Here is a 21945-nt window from a genome sequence, read left to right as displayed (position 1 = left end):
CTGCATTGGGGTGGCCATGGAAACAAGCCCCTGGTATCCTGAAGCCAAAACTTATTTACGGGGAAGATTCATGGACTGATCACTCTGCTCCTCTCAGCACACACCGAGACCAGGCTCACAGTGGCAAAGCCAATGACTGCGTATCTGCAGAGACCGTAAGTCTGAGTCTTACCAAAGAGAATCCAGTCATTTGTAGTGTCATGTGTGTCATGGACATGGTCCACAGTCAGACAGGAGAAGCAAGTCATTCATGATTCTGACAAAGGCTGTTTCAGTCTTAAGATTCTCTCTGGAACCAGACAAAAACCCATCATAGCTATCAGCATGAAACTGGATCCGTCATCAAGCACAGCTTGGCTTAGAACTCTTCAGTGAGGCTTCTTTGTAGTTGACCTTAAAGACGTGGTAATATATCCCAACGATAATGATATCTTTATAATGTCTAATGGAGGGGTTTCACCCCAATATTAGTTCTGGACATAAGTAGATGATGTAGAATATGTTACTGATGTGGTGTGTGAAGAGCAAATGTGTGAGTGTGTGTAGAAGTAATTGCCAGTTGTGATGTAAATCTGCCAACAAACCTTGGACCTTCTCTCTGATATTCAAACTTGCTGTCAATGAAATCCATGAAGTCATCACTTTTATATAGTGTTTAATCATTATTTACTGTGTAATTAGCGCTTAGCTGTTAGAATTTTTTAACGAGTCATCCATATTACTCTGAACTAAATTGGATAAGTCTTTGGACTTAGTCCTGAGCACTTTATACGCCTTAATAGTCTCTTTCCAGGGCAGATTAAATGCTTCTAATTTAAGGGTGTGTCAATTGCATTGCGTTTGTCGTGAAGTATGGTAATTTTACCAAGTGGGACGTTATTACAGTTTACCTTATGAGTGCCAAGATGGTCACTGAAGATTGGTTACACATTCATTACTTAATTCCTCAGTTTTAGTTGCTGTAGTATTTTGCTCCTTGTAAGATTATTTGTCATAAGGGAGACCTTCAGAAGAACAGGGCTGGGTATGTATTAATATACTCTTCCAGTTACCAAAATGTTGTCTTGTAATTTGACTGTTTCTGCTTTGTCAAGGACACACTGTCTCTGTGATACCCAGTCAACGAACGCTGCCAGATGTCTATAGACGACCGTAAATTTGCTGTGAGGCTTGAAATTCCTAGCTTGTGAAGCAGAATACCATGAAAGATGGACACCGTCAGTTCAGAAGACCAACAATACATCACAGTTATGTATAAAGCCTTATAAACCTTCAACTACGTTCAGATTTCATTTAGGGTCGGTCACTCTGTCTTCTCTGATGCATCTGGGTGCTGTTTGCCGGTTTTAAGTAGAGAGTCACCAATCATCAAGCTTTAAAATCTTTTCAGCAGATATGTCCCGAAGTGGGATAATCAGTTGAAGGACTTCTTGGCTGATGTGTGTTCCTTGCATCTACGTTACCCATATAGCCTGGCAAATTTGCCTTGCTCTGAAAGCTCTCCCGGACGTCAGCTGTGGGATGGGCTATCCGCTGCATCTATGTAGTCTGTCTGCTGCATTTGTTGAATAAGCCTCCATTAAGAAATGGAGGATTTGATGCAGTGTCAGGATATGTTGGGATTGCCAGGCGATTGCAGTGGTCTCCTTGATTATTTGATGGAGTGTGAGATCCAGATCTCAGTTACTCGTGCTGGTAGAAGCACAAAGCAAAAACCTGACTCAACCAACTTGGAATATTTTGCCGACGTCTAATTTTACTTTGCGAGACCATTTGATTGAAAGGAAACCGCATGCATGCATGTGCTGCAGATGAGGTTATTCGAGTGGTTGATTCTTGACTTGCACAAGCTGACAGAGCGATCACGTGACTGCAGCCTTATAGCCATCATCCGACATGAGCTGTTTGCTTTCGGCCCTCTGCATTTGGCCTCTGTCATGAGGCTCTGCTGGGCTTAATCCTGGGGGCCGCCACTCCCCCACACACTCCCAGGGCTGTACCACCACTCACCACTTGGGGGGAGTCGGAGAGAAAAACCGACCCATTTATTTTGCTGCTGACACACACCCATGTTTTATTGAACACACTAGCCAGTAAAATGCAGCCTTAACTCCCAGTTTGATGGCCAAACCATCTGTGTGTGTCAAGGCTCCTTGCTGAATGGAAATCAGTGAATGGCTGAACCACTCCAGAAATCCACTACCACTTGGCAGAGGGGTTTGGGGGGTTTCTAGGGGGGGGATGTGTTTGTTTACAGGCAGGAAGCTGGGATGTTGGACAACAAGGAGGTGGATATTTGTTCCAGTTGGGGTTAGGCGTTGCATTGCTGGCCCCCAGGCTCAGGTGCTTCCTGTCAGTCGCTGTGGAAGGCCTCGCTGCCTCCATGATACACTCACTGACCCGCAAGTTAAATGCTGCTGCTGTTCCGTCTCCCCAGAGAGCATAGCGAAGGGCCTGCTTTTCTCTCCCTCAGTCGATCGCTCTCTTTTTTTCTTTTATTCGCAGACTGTAAACGAAAGATTGGTCACAAGCATTCTGCATAAGCCTAAGAAATCTTCTGCTCATTCATTTGCTTGGTTACTAGCTTAGCTGTGTATTATAAATTTGTTTGTCTTTCTTTGTTTGAATTGTTATTTCACTGCAGGCAGATTGTGGCCCAATATGCTGGTAAGAAGCTCAAACCCGACACAACGGATGCACGTCGTTTAGGCTCTGTAATGGGCCCTGCTTCTCATTTCAGGATAAGACAGGGGGTGTTTATCAACACCAAGAACGCAAAGATCCTACTTGTGTTCTTGGCAAGAGCGGTCTTGCTAACTTGCCTCCCAAGAACGAACGTGGGGCACAGTGAATCATAGGATTGGTCTCGTTTGGCCAGGAAGGAACTGCAACTGACTTGGATTAGCACTTCCAGGATTATACTCTTTATTATAAAAAAAAAACTGTATTACTTGCCAACAGAGTTTTTAGAGTGATGGTATTCATAGCCTGGTTTTACTGAACCAGTATCAGAATGGATTCACTGATGAAAGTTCTAAGCAGTTATGTAAGTCGCTCTGACTGAAGGCGTCTGCCAAATGCAGTAAATGTATCCTTGATATTTGGGGCAGGAACGAGATCAGGGGGGGTTTATCATCCTCTGTACTTCTGTTCTTGAATATTGAAAATGGTCTTCAGCTTTGGATGATGACGCAACTCGGTCATGCGAGAGCAGAAGAAGAGTCAAGTACGCATGTTGAGAAATACCCAGTGTCTCCTGCTAAAGAGCAGAGGGACCAGCCGTTATCACATCCTGCCACCTTTTGAAACGAAAAAGAGAAGACTGAAGGCTTTATGTTTCCATACCCTGTGTATATATGTACCGGGGGAGGTCTGCAAGGCACGCGCCCTGGCAACACCGTCAAATATTTATATGGGTTCTGAAAAAAAAAATCATTTTATGTGTCACTGAAGCTATTTCCACTTTAAATTCCCCCCTTGATGTTTTAATACTGGAAGGTTTAGAGGGTATAACTTCATCTAAGGGAAAGTCACAGGATGGCCTGCATACTGTGCAATCAAAGCCGAAAATCTAGTGTTTAAAATACTGCAATCTGGGGACATGGAGCCTCCTAGTGGCTAAATTTAATTGCTGTCTTTTTTTGGGCTGTAATGCTTGTTTTAGCTTGGTTTTACAGTCCTTATAAATGATTTCCTGGATTCGATAAACATTAACGTAAATGGCTGGAAAATAAGTATTTTGTGAAGAATATTAGCTTCGTGTTAGTTTGGTGTTATGTCACGCCTTTCTTGAGCTTTGCTTGTCCTTTAGTATTTAGTGTTTTTTCATGCACTTAATGGAGCCCATTGGTATTTATTGTTAATACCAGAAGGGGACGGGGGGCTGGCTGACATAATCGTGTGCCAGTCCGTCACCGTGCTCAGTTTAGAGTAGCTTATCACTGCATATTAGACATTCTTCTTCAGTTTTAGCTTTTAAATCTGCACTTAAAAGTCTCCCGTTTTCAGCATTTGTGGGGACTTAAATGTACTACAGAGCAGGCTGTGTATCTGTGTTTTATGTTGGTCTTATGCCTTGATACCATGCCGTGATTTTATGACCTATGCGAAGCACTTTGGTCGGCAAGGGTTGTTGTTAAACTGCCACATAAATGAAGTTGACTTGGCTTCAGCTGACTGCTTTTTCGAAAAAAGGAAATAAAGCGTGTACACCAGGGCTGTTCTCCCGACAATCCCCCACCCCCCTTGCCTTGGTTACAGGGCGAGGTTGCGCTTCCCTGGACCACATTCTCATATTGGGGCAGCTGGCAGGCTTTTTGGAAAGTGCCAGACAGGCATCCCGTCCGCCAGAAGCCGGCCGTTGTCTGCTTATTGCTGCAGGTAGCATAAGCCCGTCTGTCTGGGGGAGGGGGGAGCCTGTGACTGTGGACTTTATGTGTATTATAAATTTGTTTATAATGAGGGGGGGGTGTAGTTCCAGCGTGCAGAGTCCGGGACAGGATCCTGCCACCTCTCGCGAAGGTGCTGTCTCCCCCAGTAAGATTCGTGGTCTCCCTGAGAAAACCACACAGCCTTCCATGGCCCCGTGATTTATGTTTGGGCAATGGAGCTGCACTGGATGCTGTCCCATAACCGCACTTGCGCGGCCTTAACCATCTTTCAGTCTTTATTACTCACCATCTTTAAATAACATCTTTTCCTCAACACAGATGTCACTTTTGGGCGAACGCTAACTAAACGAAATTGTCGTAGCAATAAAAATTACATGTTAGATAATTTGATATGTATTATACTATATTTGCTAGCCTTGGCGGCAGAGAGGGGGCCGGGAAGCAGGGTGGAGGGTAAAGAGGGGCAGAGAGAGAGAGGAAAGTGAGGCGGGCGCAGGACACGGAGAGGAGGGAAAGGGTGACTCCAACTGGGGAGATGTAGGGCAGTCAGAGAGGCTAACGGTGGAGGAGCAGCTCTTTCCAGCGCTCATGGGTGTCTCTCAGTACTAGGAACGCCTTGGCAAGAGCGGTCAGGCTAACTTGCCTCCCAGGAAGGAACTTTGGGCAGTGAATCATGGGATTGGTCTCCTTTGGTGAGGATGCAGCTGAAGTATCACTGATATTTGGGTCTGGGCAAGAACGTCATCTGGGATCTGTACCATCCCCTGTACTGCTGTTCTTGAGTATTGGAACTGGTCTTCTGCAATGGAAGATGAGGTAAAACAGGCACATGAGAACACGATCGAGTAGGCATATTCAGCAACACCTCGTGCGATATCACCTCCTGAAGATACTTGTATGAATTCTCAGTTTGGTCAGAATTTTGGGAGCAATCCCTATCTCATCCCTATCGATATTCTCTTCCTCAGTATACGTTTAGCTGCCAAAGAATATGGGTTAATTAAAGTGTGTAAACTGAGGAAGAGTGTATTTGTGACATGATTATGGATGTGTGGGAAGGATATTATAGGATGGCACACTAAATATTTAGCAGCACGTTAAATATATAAGTAAATTATATCCGATTATTTTCGCACTTGTTATTGCTTATTTGAAATCCGTTATTTCTGCTAAGCCTCAATTCTGTTAACTGCGGTAATAATATCTGCCAATGGGTGGCAGTATAATACCAGAAACGCTAACCAGCTTCTTAACCTGCAAACTGATAGATTGAATCATATCTTCCTAAAGCATTTATCCAGCACAGGCTCACACTGTAGTCTCTGGAAGCACAGAGCAGGAGGCCACTCTAGAGAGGAAGCCAGTCCATCACACGGAGGCCGATTTAGAGTCACCAATGCAAACATGCAGATGACGTATAACCTCCAGTGGCACACAGCTGGAGGTGTTTCCCAGGCTGCATGCTCAGGTCCAGCACTGTACAACGGTGCCGCTTCCTCATTTATGAGCGTTTTTGCATACATTTAATGGAATTAATTGATACAGTGGATACTTTCACGTGGAAAAGTCCGGATGTGTTTTTTTTTCCCCCAGATTAAAGCTTTATTGTTAGAGGCTACGGTGCTGTTCTTAATGAGCTGAAGCTTCTGACAAGTCGCAGACTCTGATCCCAGGCTCCCTGTTCATGTGTCCATAGTTAGCTGTTTTCACACCTGCCCACTTGTGTAGGGATAGATTTTCATTCATACGTTCCAGCTTAAGTTAAGGTTGTCACAGCTAGACACTTTTTGGAAGGAGGGACATTTTTGTTTTATTTCCCGGCCCTGTCTTCCACGGCTCCGAGCTGTCGTTCCCGCTCCGGTAAAAGTGCGCGGCACTCGTGTTTTCGGCAGCGGTACGGAATGGAAGTCAGGGGGAACGGGACGCACCGCGGCCCCGTCACGCCGATCTGCGGCCTCAGTGTCGCGCGACGCTTCTGCTTCAGACGCTAAGGCAATTAGCAAGGAGCTTATGAAGCCTCCGATTACGGCGGCCCCATTTCTCAACGGAACCGTTTTTGAAGAGATCTGCCCGTTCGTACCGTGGGGGGAATCAGCTCAGGAGTGACCAAGGCCCAAATGAGATGTTCCGCGCTCCTACACCATGGTTCATCATCTGTAGAGAAGAACCAAAGATCACATGAGCAACATCAGCGGGTGACACATGTTCTCTGTGGTTCAGGCCGAGTTTGTCACTGGGCACCAGTTTGTTCTCACCACTTGGGTGTGAGAGGCTGCCGTTCCTGTCGCCAGGGCTCATGCCCCCAGGCTCTCATGCCCACAGACCCTCGTGCCCTAAGGACCTCATACCCCCAGGCTCTCATGCCCACAGACCCTCATACCCCCAGGCTCTCATGCCCACAGACCCTCGTGCCCTAAGGACCTCATACCCCCAGGCTCTCATGCCCACAGACCCTCATACCCCCAGGCTCTCATGCCCCCAGGCCCTCGTGCCCTAAGGACCTCATACCCTCAGGCTCTCATGCCCACAGACCCTCATACCCCCAGGCTCTCATGCCCACAGACCCTTATACCCTCATGCCCTCAGGCCCTCATGCCCTCAGGCCCTCATGCCCTCAGGCCCTCAGGCCCTCATGCCCTCAGGCCCTCATGCCCTCATGCCCTCAGGCCCTCATGCCCTCAGGCCCTCAGGCCCTCATGCCCTCATGCCCTCATGCCCTCAGGCCCTCATGCCCTCAGGCCCTCATGCCCTCAGGCCCTCATGCCCTCATGCCCTCAGGCCCTCATGCCCTCAGGCCCTCAGACCCTGCTCCATCAGTTGCTGGTGTCTCTCCACAGACCCCGATGATCTCATCATCAGAGTATGTGCAGAACAGCAGTGTTAATGCACCTGATCTGCACAATCATTGCACATCAGAAGTGGTATTATGCTTCACAGAGTCTGCTAATTGCAGCCCCTCCCGACTCACCCCCCCCCCCCCCCCCCCCCCCCCCCCAGTCGGCTTGCTTAATGCAGATTGCCGCTCTGTTATTTAATCTGAGCCTTCATTGAGAGTGGGTGTAGTAGGGAAATGAGTCAGAAAGTGGAAAAAGCTATCTGTCAAGTCAGGCTCACCTGTTTGGGAATAAATGGTTGGTCTGCATCACGTCAATGGCTTGGCAGTTCCCTGCCATGTCTTTCAAAGCACATTTAAAAAAAATAATCATAAAATTATAATCATAAAATAGTATTCAGCAATTTTATAGAAATCCTTTACTTCTCTTTTGCAAGAACGATCCAGTTCTGAAGAGGTTTTAGGTAAGCAACTTTTCTGCAGGAAGAAGAAACGTACTAATTAAGTACATTTTTGTAGGATGATATAAGGTTCTTAAGCTTTCACACCGATACTGAAACCGTGCAGGACTTGATTGGCGCATAATGGTCCCTCACATTTGTCATCGATCAATAAGAATGGATTTTTTTTCAGTGGTGGGGAACAATCATGGATTTCTCTCATTAGCGAGATTGCGGAATACTTACATCGAGTGAGCAGAGAGTGGAGGGCAAACGTGCGCAGTGCACGGGTTTGCCAGGGACTGTGTGCCATCAGCCGGTGGTGGACCTGTCGGTATTTTCGCTCACATGCGTGTCTCCAAGCGGAGTTTGTGTTAAAGCTGAGGGCTGTTTGTGTACTCAGCATTCACGGAAAGATTGTCCAGGGGGTGATCCAGAAAACAGGATTTCTCTACTACATAGGTACCTTGTATGGGTTGTCCAATAGGAATGTCGCTTACTTCTTTTCCTACTACACAGTTTTCCTGTTGGTTTAAGTTATCAAGCTACCTGTGGAATCCTTTACGGAAAACCTCCTTGGAATAGCAGGACATACCAAGGCTCTGGCCCAGAATCATGTGCTATTTGCTGTGTGAGTTTAACACCGGCCCCCAAGGGTAGACCCTGTGACCAGCAGGACCCCTCACCCCGGTCCGTCTCAGAGATGCCTCCGAAGAAGCCGGAAGGTCGCTGTGCCCCGGCTCTGAGTGACAGGTACAGGGTAACGGCTCCCCGGCCGCCAGGGCCCCAGGAGGCACTTCAGGATCGCCGCTGTCACTCATCCTCTGCCACGGGACAATGGAGGGCACCCAAAACATGCTGCTGCTTTGTCCCTTTATTGAATTACAGTGGAGGATGTCCTTTCACGCCTCGTGGGGACATTCAAAACATGTCACAATGAGCTTGGGTTGCCAGGAAGCAGAGCAATGCACTCTGGGGAATGTAAGGTGACCACCAGCAACCGATCAAAGTACCAACTGAAATGACCCTGAGGAAGGGAGACCGGGAGGAAGGGAGACCGGGAGGAAGGGAGACCGGGAGGAAGGGAGACCGGGAGAATGCAGTTTGTGGTTTGAAGTGGTCTTTCATATGAGACTTAAACCCAACTATTAGATGATTATAGCCAAGACTGCTGGCTTTAGACTAACTCCAGACATCATCTCTAGTGAAGTCACAGGCTTTCATCCATCCATCCATCCATCCAACCATCCATCCATCCATCTTCCAGATACTTATACTAATCAGGAGCTGCTGGGCTGTGTGCGGTAGAGCAGGGAACATGGCACGTTCATTCGCACTCTTTCATGTTGTCATATCATCCCCCGCTGGTGCTAATGGAGACCAATATAATACAAAGGGGCCATTTCAAGCTGTTTGGAGCATAAATAAAGGAGGAGCCCCCCCCCCACAGCCCCCGCCGAGAGCGGCATTCATCTATATAATTATACAGCAAAAACCTTCCAGTGGTCCTGACTCTTTTAAGGCCTTCTGAGTGTGGGTCTGATTGGCTTACAGCTTTAATTTGCTAATTGCTGTTTGGGGTCATTAACAGAGTCAAAGATGTGTCTGGATAAAAGGGCAGAAGCTAATTTAGAAAGACCTCAGGTTGACCTTCGCTGTCCAGCTGCGTGAAGGTAACCTGCCCTCAGCTATCTCCGGGACTCTGGACAGTGTTTAACGGTGAAGATTTTCTTACATTCCTCTCTCACTCTGCTACACATCAGTCTCCTTCATGCACGACAATAAAACTTTAAATTGTTACCCAAGAAAATATCACCCAAAAAACCCACAATATTCAGTATTCTGATGTTCTTGGTAAAAATGAGTGCGTTCTGAGCGACTTTACTGTATTTTCTCATCTGAATGTCGCATTCCACTCGTCCAATATGAACTGGCACACCGATCTGGGTCACGCTCCCAACCAGCTTCCATTAGGAGAAAGGAACACATCTGTGAGTTTATTTGTTTTTCCTTTTCCTTCTTTGATCACATAACTCATCCCGTTTAAAGGTCCTTGCTTGCCTGGCTTCTTTGCCTTGTCACTACATCGCCAACTCCTCTCTCTGTCCCTCAATGGCAGAGGCTGTCCTTTCTGTCTGGGTGGGGCGGTCGATGTGCGCTTATCCCAGCCATCTTTTGTCTGATATTACTCACCCCACCCCCGTATCCGCTGCCCGGCGTTATCCTCTGTAATGACAGCATGTGTGGCACAGTCCCGTGCAAATGAACTTTCAATTGGAGGAAAATTACAGGGCCTCCATCCCCCTCGCTCCCAAAATGCCAGCTCCTGCAAAGGCTGAGAGCGAGATGTGTGGGGCTTGTTATCTTCAAACAGACATGCCGTCTTCCGCTGATGCCGTGCTGCAGAAAATAGCACTTAAGGGCTAATGTGTTTTGCTTAATAATACGGCTCACGTTGTACTGTACACATCTTAATCATCAAGCCTTTACTATGTGTCCATTTTCTCATTTTGGGAGCTGGCCGACATTTTTAAAACTATTCACACACGGAGATATCACATGAAAATAGACACACACCCTGGTTCTCCTAACAAAGTACAGCTGTTAAGTTCCTTTGTCATTTACACACATGCTACAAATGAATGAGATCAGGACTTTGTGAGAATAGCTCTCTGAGATCGATGTGAAAAATAATACAAAGTAAGAAATGTGCACCTCGGCTGAATGTGTGTCTTTGCAGTCTTCAAAGCCTGTGAATGTGTTTTTAAATTCGGAAAACGTGAATTCGGGGTTTGTCAGGGTCCTCATCCACGTAACCCTTTTTGTGTGCTTAAGCATGGGGAAGTTCAGCGTTCAAAGCTGAATAATACCGACTGTTACAAATTTATTTTTCATCGGCGCTAAACGGATTAGCCTCCTTCCCACAATTCTCAGTAGTCCGGGGGCAAGCAGAAGGGAAGTCATGATGAATTGGACTTTGATGCTCCTGAGGATGGTTATTGAAGTTTCTTATCGCCATAATGAGCTTTGCACTGTCTTAGGCAGATCTGTACTGGGTAGGAGTTCAGTGAAGGTGAGGGAGCAGATGGCTAGCAGACAACTGGGATGGTTCTGATGGGTCTGATGGATCTGATGGGTCTGCCACCATGTCACCAGAACCCTGCCACACACACAGACGAACAGCCCACTCACTTGGGAGTCAAAAATGCTTCTCGTTGCCACTTTCTGCTGGCACAGGCGTGTCTTGCCTAAGCAGGTCATGGTACCTGAATGACAGACCCTCAGGCTAGCAGGGGGAACTTCATGGCCTCTATGGTGGGTTTTTCTACTCACGGTGTCTCCAGGAGCCCAAGACGAATTCTGAGGGGTTCTGTTCAATTGCCAGCAAAACGGAGGGAATCTCAGACCTCAAGAGACAGCCTGTTAGTCATTTTCTACCTTATATAAATGAGTAATCATAGTCGAAGAGTCCGGAGTATTCTGCCAGAGTATTCTGAGTACTCTACCAGAGTATTCTGAGTACTCTACCAGAGTATTCTGAGTACTCTACCAGAGTATTTTGAGTACTCTGTAGAGTATTCTGTAGATTGTCAAAGGTATAATAGACATCAAAAGGCAAGGGAAGGTCTGGTTATTACTCTATGGTTACTATAGGCACAGTGCTTACATCTTTAATCGTGTGTTTGGCTTCCTGTGATTCTCTCTTTATTGTCTAATTGCATGTTTCCAGTTGCAATGAAAATGAGCAGCATTAGGCTGTAGATTTTTCATTGTCCTCCAAATATCCACCCAAAGTTGATTTTCTCTAATTCACTTTCAGAGGACAATCTTTAGATTCCCTTTCAGGTGACAGTCTCATCTATCCATCCATCTACACACCCACCTACCTAATCACTCACCTGTTAGACCAATGGCCACCAATACCCCAACTGAATGCTCTCATTTTCAAAGGTGCTGTTATGTAATGAGGTGCATTCTGGGTAAATGGGGAGGGCCCCAGTAACTCAGGCTGAGACAATCTCGGCCTTAAGCCTGGTGATTGAATTACATCAGCCGCTCCGGATCGAAATGTCTGGTGGTGTGAGCACACCGTCAGTGCCGTGAGCTCATCTTCGGTACCGAGAGTGTCGTGACAAGACAAGCAGGGGTGGATTAACTTATCTTGGGGCCCTGGGCTGCAGTCAGCATGGACACGCAGGTGTTGCCGATTTAACGACTTTTCTAATTCTCCCGAAGTGGGGAACTGGTGTGTGCTGGGACCCCAGACTGTAGCCCCTGAGTGAATCTGCCCCTGAGGACAGATCTAGGGGGCAGACGCCACCGCGGGGTGCCCAGTCCTCAAGCCGGCACGTGTGGGCACAGATGTAACTTGACCCCAGTAATATCCAGCCTATTAACTCTGTTGACAAGCGACATTGAGTTACCTGCAGGTGGAATGTGGTGGCATTTAGATAATGAACCGTAAATATTTTTTTGTGGCTTTCTGGATGTGTACCTATCTACCTTGTGTTGTAGCAAAGGTTAGGTGAGGGCTTTAGCTTTGCCCTATTATGTCTCCTAATTCCACTTTCAGCCATTAACAGGCTGGCAGTCAGCCAACACCAAAGACATAATAAGTCTGTCAGGAGATCCCTGGCGTCTGTTTAATGCAGCCACGTTCATTAGTGGTCACTGTCGCCACTAATTTATTCATATTTAAATCCATCTTTATGCTTTATGTCACATCTCGCTTCCTCTGTCATCACAGTCTGTCTGGAAGTCATTCGTCTGTTACGTTTATCCATCAGTCTCCGAACGAAATGCGTTGTTTTCCCACACGGCACACAGTGCCGAGTTTACTTCTCAAACACAGATGTACCCAGTACACCGGAATGTAATATTGTCAGATTTACGGCGTTAAGCTGCAATCGATCGCATTCTGCCACCGCGGCAGTGCAACAGATCAGATAAGCACATTTTTCTGTTCTCCACCCATGCTAGGAGAGTCCTTTGTAAAAACGTGTGTGTGTGATGCATATGGTACATTGTGGGGACCAAATGTGACTGCTGTTTTGATATTGTGGGGACTACCTTTTTGGTCCCCACAAGGGGAAACTCAGTTTTATAAAGATCTGTGGCTGCAATCAAAAAACTAAAAATGTGTGTGTGCATGCATCTGTCTTCAGTGTGCATGTGTATGCGTGTGTTTGTGAATGTGTTCCTGCATGTGTGTGTATGCAGTGTTATGCGTGCATGTGTGAATGTGTGTGTGTGTGTGTGTGTGTGTGTGTATGTGTGTGTGTGTGTATGCCCGTGTGGTACAGTATATGCTTCCATGGGTATGTGTGCATCTGTGTCTATGCAGTGTGATGCGTGTGCATATGAGTGTGTATGGTCGTATGTGTGTATGCAGTGTGATGCGTGCATGCGTGTGTGTGTGTGGTACAGTATGTGCTTCCGTGAGTGTGTGTGTCTGTCTGTGAGAACTTTAACATGCCACACGCATCACTTCTTCATCCTCCCCTAATCACATGAGGGCTCCCCGCTAAGCACACCGGCAGCCCCGCCGTGGGTTTATTGGGTCGCGCTCTCCGGCACCCACATCTGTTCTGCTCTGCCGTCCCATGCGGACCTGACAGCTCCCGAGGACTCCGAGGGCCCCCCTCCCCCTTCTGCTGATGGGCCCGTTAATGTGTTTAAGTGACAGATACGGCATTATTAGTCTCTTCCCCCCAATTAAACCGTTATAGCCGTTGTCGTTTTTCTCCCCTTACTTAATCCCCATGGCCTGCGTGTCTGTTGCGCTCTGTGTAAATAAAGGCTCATACACGACAGCTGCCTGGTGCACTATGAGCAAAGCGGGACCCACAGCCGCCACCCAGCGCCGAACCCCCACCCGCCTGCTCCCTATAGAGAGGTAGCAGCAGTGACCCCATCAGACCATTATGGTGTTTGAATGGACTGAGTCTCCACCTCTGTCCCGTCACAGATTTCCCCTGTGAATCTCCCACACAGTCATGTCCACATTCTCCATAGATCAAGGTGACCCACAGCAGGGATCTGAGACCCAGGGATGATTACAGTGACTCACCAGGGAAGGTGGGGGAGGCAGCCAGAGATTCACATCACACAGCCTAACCCCATATCACTCACTCACCTGGCGCTCAGCTTGTGGAGAACTTGGGGTCCCAGTTCAGCCTCATTCAGGTTTGCTGCCACGGTTCCCCAAGCAGTCATTTGATTGGCTCCGCCCCATTGAGTGTGAAACCTGAGACATTCCTACATTACAAACCGTACAATAATAAAACTCGGCTCCCTGACATTTTCTCCACTGGGGGGGGGGGGGGGGGGGGTCACCATTCATTAACACCTTATGACAGCCGGCCTGGCAGGGAGATTTAAGGGGCAGAAACACAGCCTCCATTCAGAGGTGCTAAATTCCTTCCTTGTATGAAGGCAGCTCTTTGATACCAGCTAAGCCAGTGAGATAAAACTGCGCTGTTGGTGTCCGTCTAAAGAACATTAAATCTGTATGTCTGCTTTCTGAAATTCATTTGGCGTCTTTAAAGGACAGAAACAGAACGGGGTCTGAGCCCCTGTGTGGCTGAGCAGGCGGCTTCTCTCGCTCATAGACACACACACACACACACACACACACACACACACACACACACACACACACACACACATATTGGGTGAACATATCTTTATGGGGCCCGCTCATTCATTTCTATGGGAAAAATGCTAACGCTAACTATGACAACCTTAACCCCCACCCTGCCCTAACCATAACCATAAGTAACCAAGTTTTTGCATTTTTATTTTTTTCATTGCAGTCACAGATTTTTATTAAAATCATAGTGGTCCCCATAAGGGAATAGAACAAGTATCCATCCCCTTGTGGGGACATTGTGTCCCTTTAAGGTCAGGTATACCTGAGTCTAGCGCTGGGGAGAGCAGGCCGGTTCAGTGCTAGTGGCGTGTGGAACGCCCAGTCGAGCCAGTAAAAGCTGAGACTGGTTGCTGTTAGGCTCCAGCTGCGGCTGGGGGCTGGGGGATGGGGTGGGGAGGAGGGGGGTCCTGAAGTCTGGTTCATGAATATGAATGATCCTGCAGTGCATGCAGCTTGACACTGTGGCTCATTAGGTATAGGGGGTGGGACCTGGCAGGACCGTTGTGACAGGTCACCTTACATCCTTCCTCACCGTCTGGTCATATCTGTTCTGCCCGTCTCTTCCGGACCTCCGATCAGACTGTTTACAGAAAGTTCCGAGGTCACAGACCTGTCTGGGACAGGATGCTCAGTCGGCACAGAAACAAGAAATGAATTAAAAAAAAATGGGAATTCTCAGTCCTGCTCGTTTGTTGTCTCTGGTTTCATGATGCCTTCTCCGCCGTTTCGCAGTGGTGGGGGTGGGTGCTGGGATACGCAGGAGGGTGCCCACTTATGTCATGCTCTCCAGTTTTGTGGTCTTTTGTTAGACGAGTTTTTCCTTGTCAGTGACTATTGAGCTAGGATGCATGATATTTACGAAATGATTCCCTATACCAGTGTTTCCCAACCTTTTTTGAATTGTGTACCCCCTGAGAGATTTTCTCATACCACAAGTACCCCCTTTGTCAAATGTGTTGATGATTCAATAAAAGTAGAACGTACAACTGATTATCAAATTTAAAACATTTTATTAAATCTCCATAACTTGAACATTTAATTCATTAAGCAACACATCCCAGATAGATTTTCTTTCTATACCAGGGCACAGCTAATGGAATGGCTGATAATATTTACCCATCATCAGGGAAATAAAATATAAATTTTTTTTCCACGTACCCCCTGTAATGTGCTCGCGTACCACTAGGGGTACGCGTACCCCCGGTTGGGAATCACTGCCCTATACTATAAAGCGAGGGACTACACTGAATATGCGTTTGACATGCTGTGAGGGAAACAGCAGAAACCTCACTGATCAGTGAGCAGTGAATATCCAGGGTGACGTCATAGAGTCCGAGGCAGGTTATCCAAGCATCCAAGCGTGGCTTCTGTCAAATTCAATATGACTCAAATGTCAGTTGATAATCTTAGGGTACATCTCCTCTCCTGTCGTAATTGACACGTGGAGTGACATCAGGTCAGCGATCCCCCCCTCCCGCCCAATGTGTGCAGGGGCTGGGGGGGTCCCCAGACAGACCAGGGCTGAGTAGATATCACACGAGAACAAGCTTAGCTGACTGGTCTCTGTGAGTTTGGGCCGCGCGAGGATATTGCCTCTGATTGCCGGGAAAGCTCAAAGGACAGCTTACAAAATGGGTACATCACTCCTTATTACGAACTCTCTGTGCACATAGCCTGTGATCTGCCCAACAAGGAAATGCTGGGACACTTGAGAATACATGTGAAATGTTTATTTCTCTGTGTAATATTTTAATTTCTAATTCATCATGGTCCTCAATGAAACGCTATCCGCAGCCTGTTTATGATGTCAGTACCATTCTCGTTCTGGGTCTTATGACCAACAAATGTAAAGTTTTCCTGAACAAAGGATGACAGCAAACAGTCGGCGAGCGTGTTGACCACAGAAAGCCCATGTCCCACTGGCACCAGCGAGGTGATGATTTCTAATTACTGAAACTTCATCTGGCTGCAGTGGACAATTTGGAGCAGCCCTTCATGAATATTCAATGGGAGGGAGGGGAGATGCTCATTAATATGCATGAGCGAGAATATATAAGCGGCTGGGTGACACCGGGAGTTTGAATGAAGCGGAGAGGGGAGCTCAGTGAGAGAGAGAAAGAGAGAGAGCGAGCGGGAGGCTGGGAGAGGGAAAGCAGTAAGCGAGAGGCCAGTTGAGTGTGCGCGTCCGTGGGGTCTGGGGGTGCTACATCCAGAAGCTTCCATGTGAGCCTGCCCCCAAAAAAAGGCGTGCATTTCTGCTACGAGGGAACCCCAGCAAGCAAGTGCTCTGGGGTGCCCCTCCCCCCATGTTCAACGCCTGGAGAGGGCAACACCGCAACAGCACAGCGACGCTCTTCAGACATGGGATGTAGCCTGTGCACCCTCCGCAAGCCGGATGAGCAGTACAAACTGCTCTACGAAGTCTGTCAGGTAACGGGCCGTGGGACGTGGACCGCAGTGGGGCGCATGCCGCTCCGAAGAGCAGACCAGAGAGTTTCGACAGATCTGGCATGGGGGCTTTCGCGAAGCTCTGCCTCTTACTTTCTGCATGGAATTAAATTCTGGTAACGGGTGTAAAATCGGCAGGGCCGCGGTCTGTAGTTTGCCAGGCTGGGTGGGCTCAAGCTTTTCTTTCCTGGTGCAGTTTGGTGAGAGTTTGCATGTAGCTGTAGTGAGGTGAGGACGGTTCCTCTGGATGGGGCGTCATAGTGGAGTCACATGCTGTGAGGACAAGAAGACAGGCGGTAGCTTCGGCCTCACATGGGGAAGTTGGTCAGGGGGTCAGTCCTGTATTTAGATTAGGTTCAACTTTATTGTCATTACGCATGTATTAATACAGGGCAACAAAGTACAGTTTAGCATCTAATCAGAAGTGCAGAGAGTAGCAAGTGCAATAAGTGCAGTATGTACAATTTATACATGTAAGAGAGTATGTACAGAGGTGGGAATAGTTATGTACAGATTATGTACAAATAATTTAAGTGAGCAGATGAGGGTGGTGTAAATCATGGGGATAAATTAGCATTAGTAATATACAGATATAGAGATATTCTGTATTGCTAAGCAGAAGGACAAATATACAGATGTACTATGGACAAGTATACAGATGTACCTGCAGTGTCCTGAGGTTTCTGTTTCACATCTGGCCACTTGTGTAGCAGGCTTTCATTTTTTTTGATCTCGTATGGGATCACATGGATAATTGTCCACAGCTATCAGACTGACTATCAGAATCCACTGCAGTTAAAGATGAAAGGGACTTTAGGCTAAATGAATGGTTTCCAGTTTCATTTCAGTATATGACATTTGGGGGTGTGCACTTTGGTTAGGGTTAGGGTTGTGGCTGTGTGGCTTTGTGTGTGCGCATTGCTTGTTAAAGGGACAGCATTAAAAGAGAAGTACTTTTATTATGAAATACTTCAGTTGACACTTCACTTCATACTAGTCCACAGCCATGTGCCATGTGTCCTCAGATGAAGCGTGACATCTGTGTGTTATCTTGTGCATGTAACATTTGATTAGTATTAGAAACAAAAAAATCCTCATCTCTGGGTTAAAGACTAAAAACGGAATGTAACACGTGTGCAGCAGGATCTCATTCGCCGCTGCTGTCAGAGGGCTGAGTCTCTCCAGCAGGGTGGATGTCAGCTGCTGTGCTTTACGGGCCCGGCGTCACACTACTGTGCTGGGCAATTTAAAGGGGCTTAATGAGCAGGCACTGCATACAGTGCAGTCATTAGCGCAGCAGAGAGGGAGCCCGCATTCCCCCTTCCTCACACATGGCCACGGTGGCGTGGGGAGTCCATTATTGCCACGGCAAAGCACCGTGCTCTGATCACACGTGTTCTGTCAAAATGACATAAAAGTTCTGCCCTGTTTTTTGACCGGGGCATGTTTTGTATCGCCAGATGGGTTGTGCATCTCTCCACACCCGACTCACGATTAGGGACAAGAGAGCATCAAAGGGCTCCCATCCCATCCTCTCTTCTCATTTTTCTTTCCTTGACAAGTGTTGGACGGGAGCCAGGGGAGAGCGAGACCCATTGTCTGCTGCCTCTCCCGCTATCTGTCAGTTACCGCTGATTGGCGGGCTGTTAACCGACAGAAGCACGCTGGCCACTTTGTGCCACCCTCTCCTGCTGCTAACCCAACCAGGCAGGAGGAGTCGGGGCAGAGAGACTCTGCTCTACTGCCAGAATCACTAACCCGACCAGGCAGGGGGAGTCGGGGTAGAGAGACTCTGCTTTACTGCCAGGATCACTAACCCGACCAGGCAGGAGGAGTCGGGGTAGAGAGACTCTGCTCTACTGCCAGAATCACTAACCCGACCAGGCAGGGGGAGTCGGGTAGAGAGACTCTGCTCTACTGCCAGGATCACTAACCCGACCAGGCAGGGGGAGTCGGGGTAGAGAGACTCTGCTCTACTGCCAGGATCACTAACCCGACCAGGCAGGGGGAGTCGGGGTAGAGAGAGACTCTCCCTTTCAGTTAATAGAAACTTTCTTGTTTGCTGCTAAGACCAGACCGGTGCAGATGGGATTGACACAGACACGACAATGGTGATTTGACTTGTGTCATCATGAATCAAAAGCAAGAATGTCATTGTTTCTTGGTCTTAAAGTCATTATGTTGCCTATTTCTTAAATTGAAGGTTGATTTTGATTCATCATAAGTTTCATACTTTGACCAAAATGAGAGTTGAGCATTAATTTGTTTTTCATTGAAACTGATTCCAGTTTTCCTTGAAATGGCAAACATGAGTTTATTTGAAGTAGCCTTGAAAAACTATGAGATTAGATTCTGTGTGCCCTCTGCAGAAATCGGTCCCTCTGTTTGAAAGCCTTAGGGTCATCGAGGTAGCTTGAGCGGTCACGGTATGGCAGGGTTTCATCTGTTGCGAGAACAAAATGTTGATCTTTGCCCATTAGAAATTAGGATGATAACAATGTTATGAGGATAACGAGGTCTCTGTGCTTTTTGTTGTTTGCCGTGGTAGCACCGTGAAAATGCTTTGCCAGCATTGGTGCTAGGCACCACTAAAATGGCACCGACTGGTCAGGGATGCGACCATCTCTTGGGCTTAGGCTCAATGTCCCAGAAACACACTGCTCTGCTGATTTACGTAGAGATGTTTTAAACATGAGGGTAACCTGCCGTTGTTTACTTAAAGTTCTACATTATGCAAGGTCTGTGGGGACCTACTCACACCTCTGCATATCATTTTACTACCTGCTCGTGCTCAAAACTAGATGTTGTTGAACATTGTTGTCAGGAGAATAGCTGGTCTACTTCCTGGTCCCTACTTTTTATTGAGACCCAGTCCAGTCCTCGAGGACCTGCAGACGTTCCAGGTTTTTTCTCCTTCCAAGCCCCCTGCCAGACAGTCCACATTTTTGCAAGAATGTCTGTGTCTCTTTGAGGTCTGGATTGGGAAACACTGCCCTACGTCATTTTTTCCATCCAGAAAAATTCAACTTAGTCTTGCTGATAGCATGGAATAACATGTTTCCCCCTCCGGTAAGAAGATGGCTTATCAGAACACAGGCTTCATCTTATATCTTGATCGGTAGAATGAATTACACTTAAATTAATACGTTTCAGATGGTAGAGTGAATCACAGGAAGGCATTTGTTCTGTCAATACCAGAGAAGACAAGGCTGTTCAGATTTTTGTTAGGAGGACTCGACCCTGGTGTCTCTCTGTTCAGCTCCGTTGGTGCCCCAGATTGACAGCTGGACGGTATGGCCACATGCAGAGATAAAACCCCACCATCTCTTAACCAAACCACCCCTGGACAGGCAACCTCTTGAGACCCCAGAGAGAAAGATCAAGGGGTGCTCCTAATCACCCCACAACGTGTCAGTGTGCATTCTGAGAAGAAGAAGCAGTTTCAACCAAAGTGTGCTCTTCTGGAGTGTCATTGCTAAATATGCTTTGGTAGTTTGGGCTTTGTAATGGGAGGACACACAATCACAGACTACAGGCGATTTAGAGACACCAGATCAACTGAGGGATTGTTTTTATACTGTGAGAGTAACCAGGAGTACCCAGAGCAAACCACACAAACTCCCCATGTGCAGAGCCAGAGGTGGAAATCAAACCCACAACCCCAAAGGTGTGAGGCTCCAGTGCAACGATGAGGAAAAGGACAGAACAGGGCAGGCAGCACTGGGGCACCGGCAGCCCCCACTTGACTGTGGAGCAGGCAGGACCTAATGGGGCTTGACAGAGGCATTCTGTGAGGACAAAGCGTCTCGTGCTGGGGAGGGCAGCAAGCGGGACGAGGACCCTGCCCTGTGGGACAACACATCTGCGTAACACTGCGGCAGGTGGGTGGGGCATGGGCGGCTTTCTGACCTCGGGAAGCAGCCATCGGCAGGCAGAGAGGGATCGTCACATTTTAGCCCGATGGAGGGGCAGCGTCTGGGGAGAGTCCAGCTCTGATACGGGATAGCCTGCATTGATGGGGGCTCCTCCCTCACACCTGCTTTGCTCCCCACCCTGGAATTTTCTTCGGCAAACATGCAGAGCCCGAATTAGAGAAGCTCCTGAACTTCCCCAGACACTCCATCCATCTTCCATAACCTCTTATGCCGTATTTGTATACTGTAGTCAGTTGCTTACATCTGACAGTAACCCTGAATTCTGTTCAAATTCCTCTAGTTTAGCATGAATTTCGAACTCTTGCAAGACAGATGTAACTGTTACATAACTGTTCGCAAATCACATTGTGCATTCACTGTTTAGAAACCAGTGTGGACGCCAACAGTGGATCGTGGCTAAAGTAACACAAAGAAGCCAGAGTTTTTCCAAAAATCCTGAAATCACAAAGCATCCTGCTTGTGATGGTAGAGCAAATCTTTTATGAAAGGCTTAGTTTCATCTTGAAAACATCTTCCATACCTGTTTGTTCCTGGAGCCGCCGCTCATGCAGATACTGTCACTATGACCCAAGGTGCCAGTCCAAGGTGGGCTCACAGGCCCCATGGGTGGTGCCTGAGGCTTGTCCTACGTAATTACAGTATCAGTACCCTATGTTTGTGGTACGCTTAAAGCAATCGATAGGACCGGATGGGTGGGGTTGAGAGAGGTTAACAGGTTCTGAAGGTTTTGAATTATGACATTCTTTCCTGGGGAGGTACCTCTATGACTGGTGGAGGGAGATTAGACAACCCAGTTCAGGAGACCACAGTAACAGCACAAATGGAGGGTTACAGACTCTACAGCTTGTCAACCCAACGTCTGTCTTGGTGTCCATCTAAACTCCGACCCCCCCAGAGAAAGTGTACCTCACCCGCCGAAAGCAAGCAGGAACAGCCCAATCCCTAATTTTGACTGGAGCTGTTAAATTCACCAGTTCAGCAGGGTGAGAGCCGGATTATTGGGTCAGGAAGCTCATTCCAGCCTTGTTGCAGCAGAGCACTGTTAACAGCTGCCGTTTTCACTCAGGTAGCTGTGTGATTGCTAATCACCTCACATTTAAGCTCTATTCTAGCCAGATCCGTATGCGGGAGGTGTTAATGCTCATGCAGTGTATATTGAGAGGACTATCACACTTGCGTTCTTTCAGTGAACACCTGAAGGACTTCTTACTGAGAAGACGCAAGCCTGTGGGAAGTAATAGGGGCA

The 21945-nt window shown here is 47.6% G+C and overlaps 1 protein-coding gene across 3 annotated transcripts in view; it reads left to right on the top strand.

The window, feature by feature from the left end:
• The window catches only part of pdzrn3b (PDZ domain containing RING finger 3b), a 74857-nt gene that overhangs the window by 38198 nt on the left and 14714 nt on the right, over positions 1-21945 (top strand). The window contains exon 1 of one of the 3 annotated variants that reach the window (XM_049023061.1): positions 16389-16746. The exons of the other annotated variants lie outside the window; for them this stretch is intronic. Within the exon in view, the coding sequence (XP_048879018.1) occupies positions 16678-16746 (69 nt within the window). The 5' untranslated portion in view covers positions 16389-16677. Of the gene's footprint in view, positions 1-16388; positions 16747-21945 lie in introns of those variants that run through there. 3 annotated transcript variants of the gene reach the window in all.

Source organism: Brienomyrus brachyistius, chromosome 8 (genome assembly GCF_023856365.1).
Source record: "Brienomyrus brachyistius isolate T26 chromosome 8, BBRACH_0.4, whole genome shotgun sequence".
NCBI lineage: Eukaryota > Metazoa > Chordata > Actinopteri > Osteoglossiformes > Mormyridae > Brienomyrus > Brienomyrus brachyistius.
This window is presented reverse-complemented; position numbering and strand designations above follow the sequence as displayed.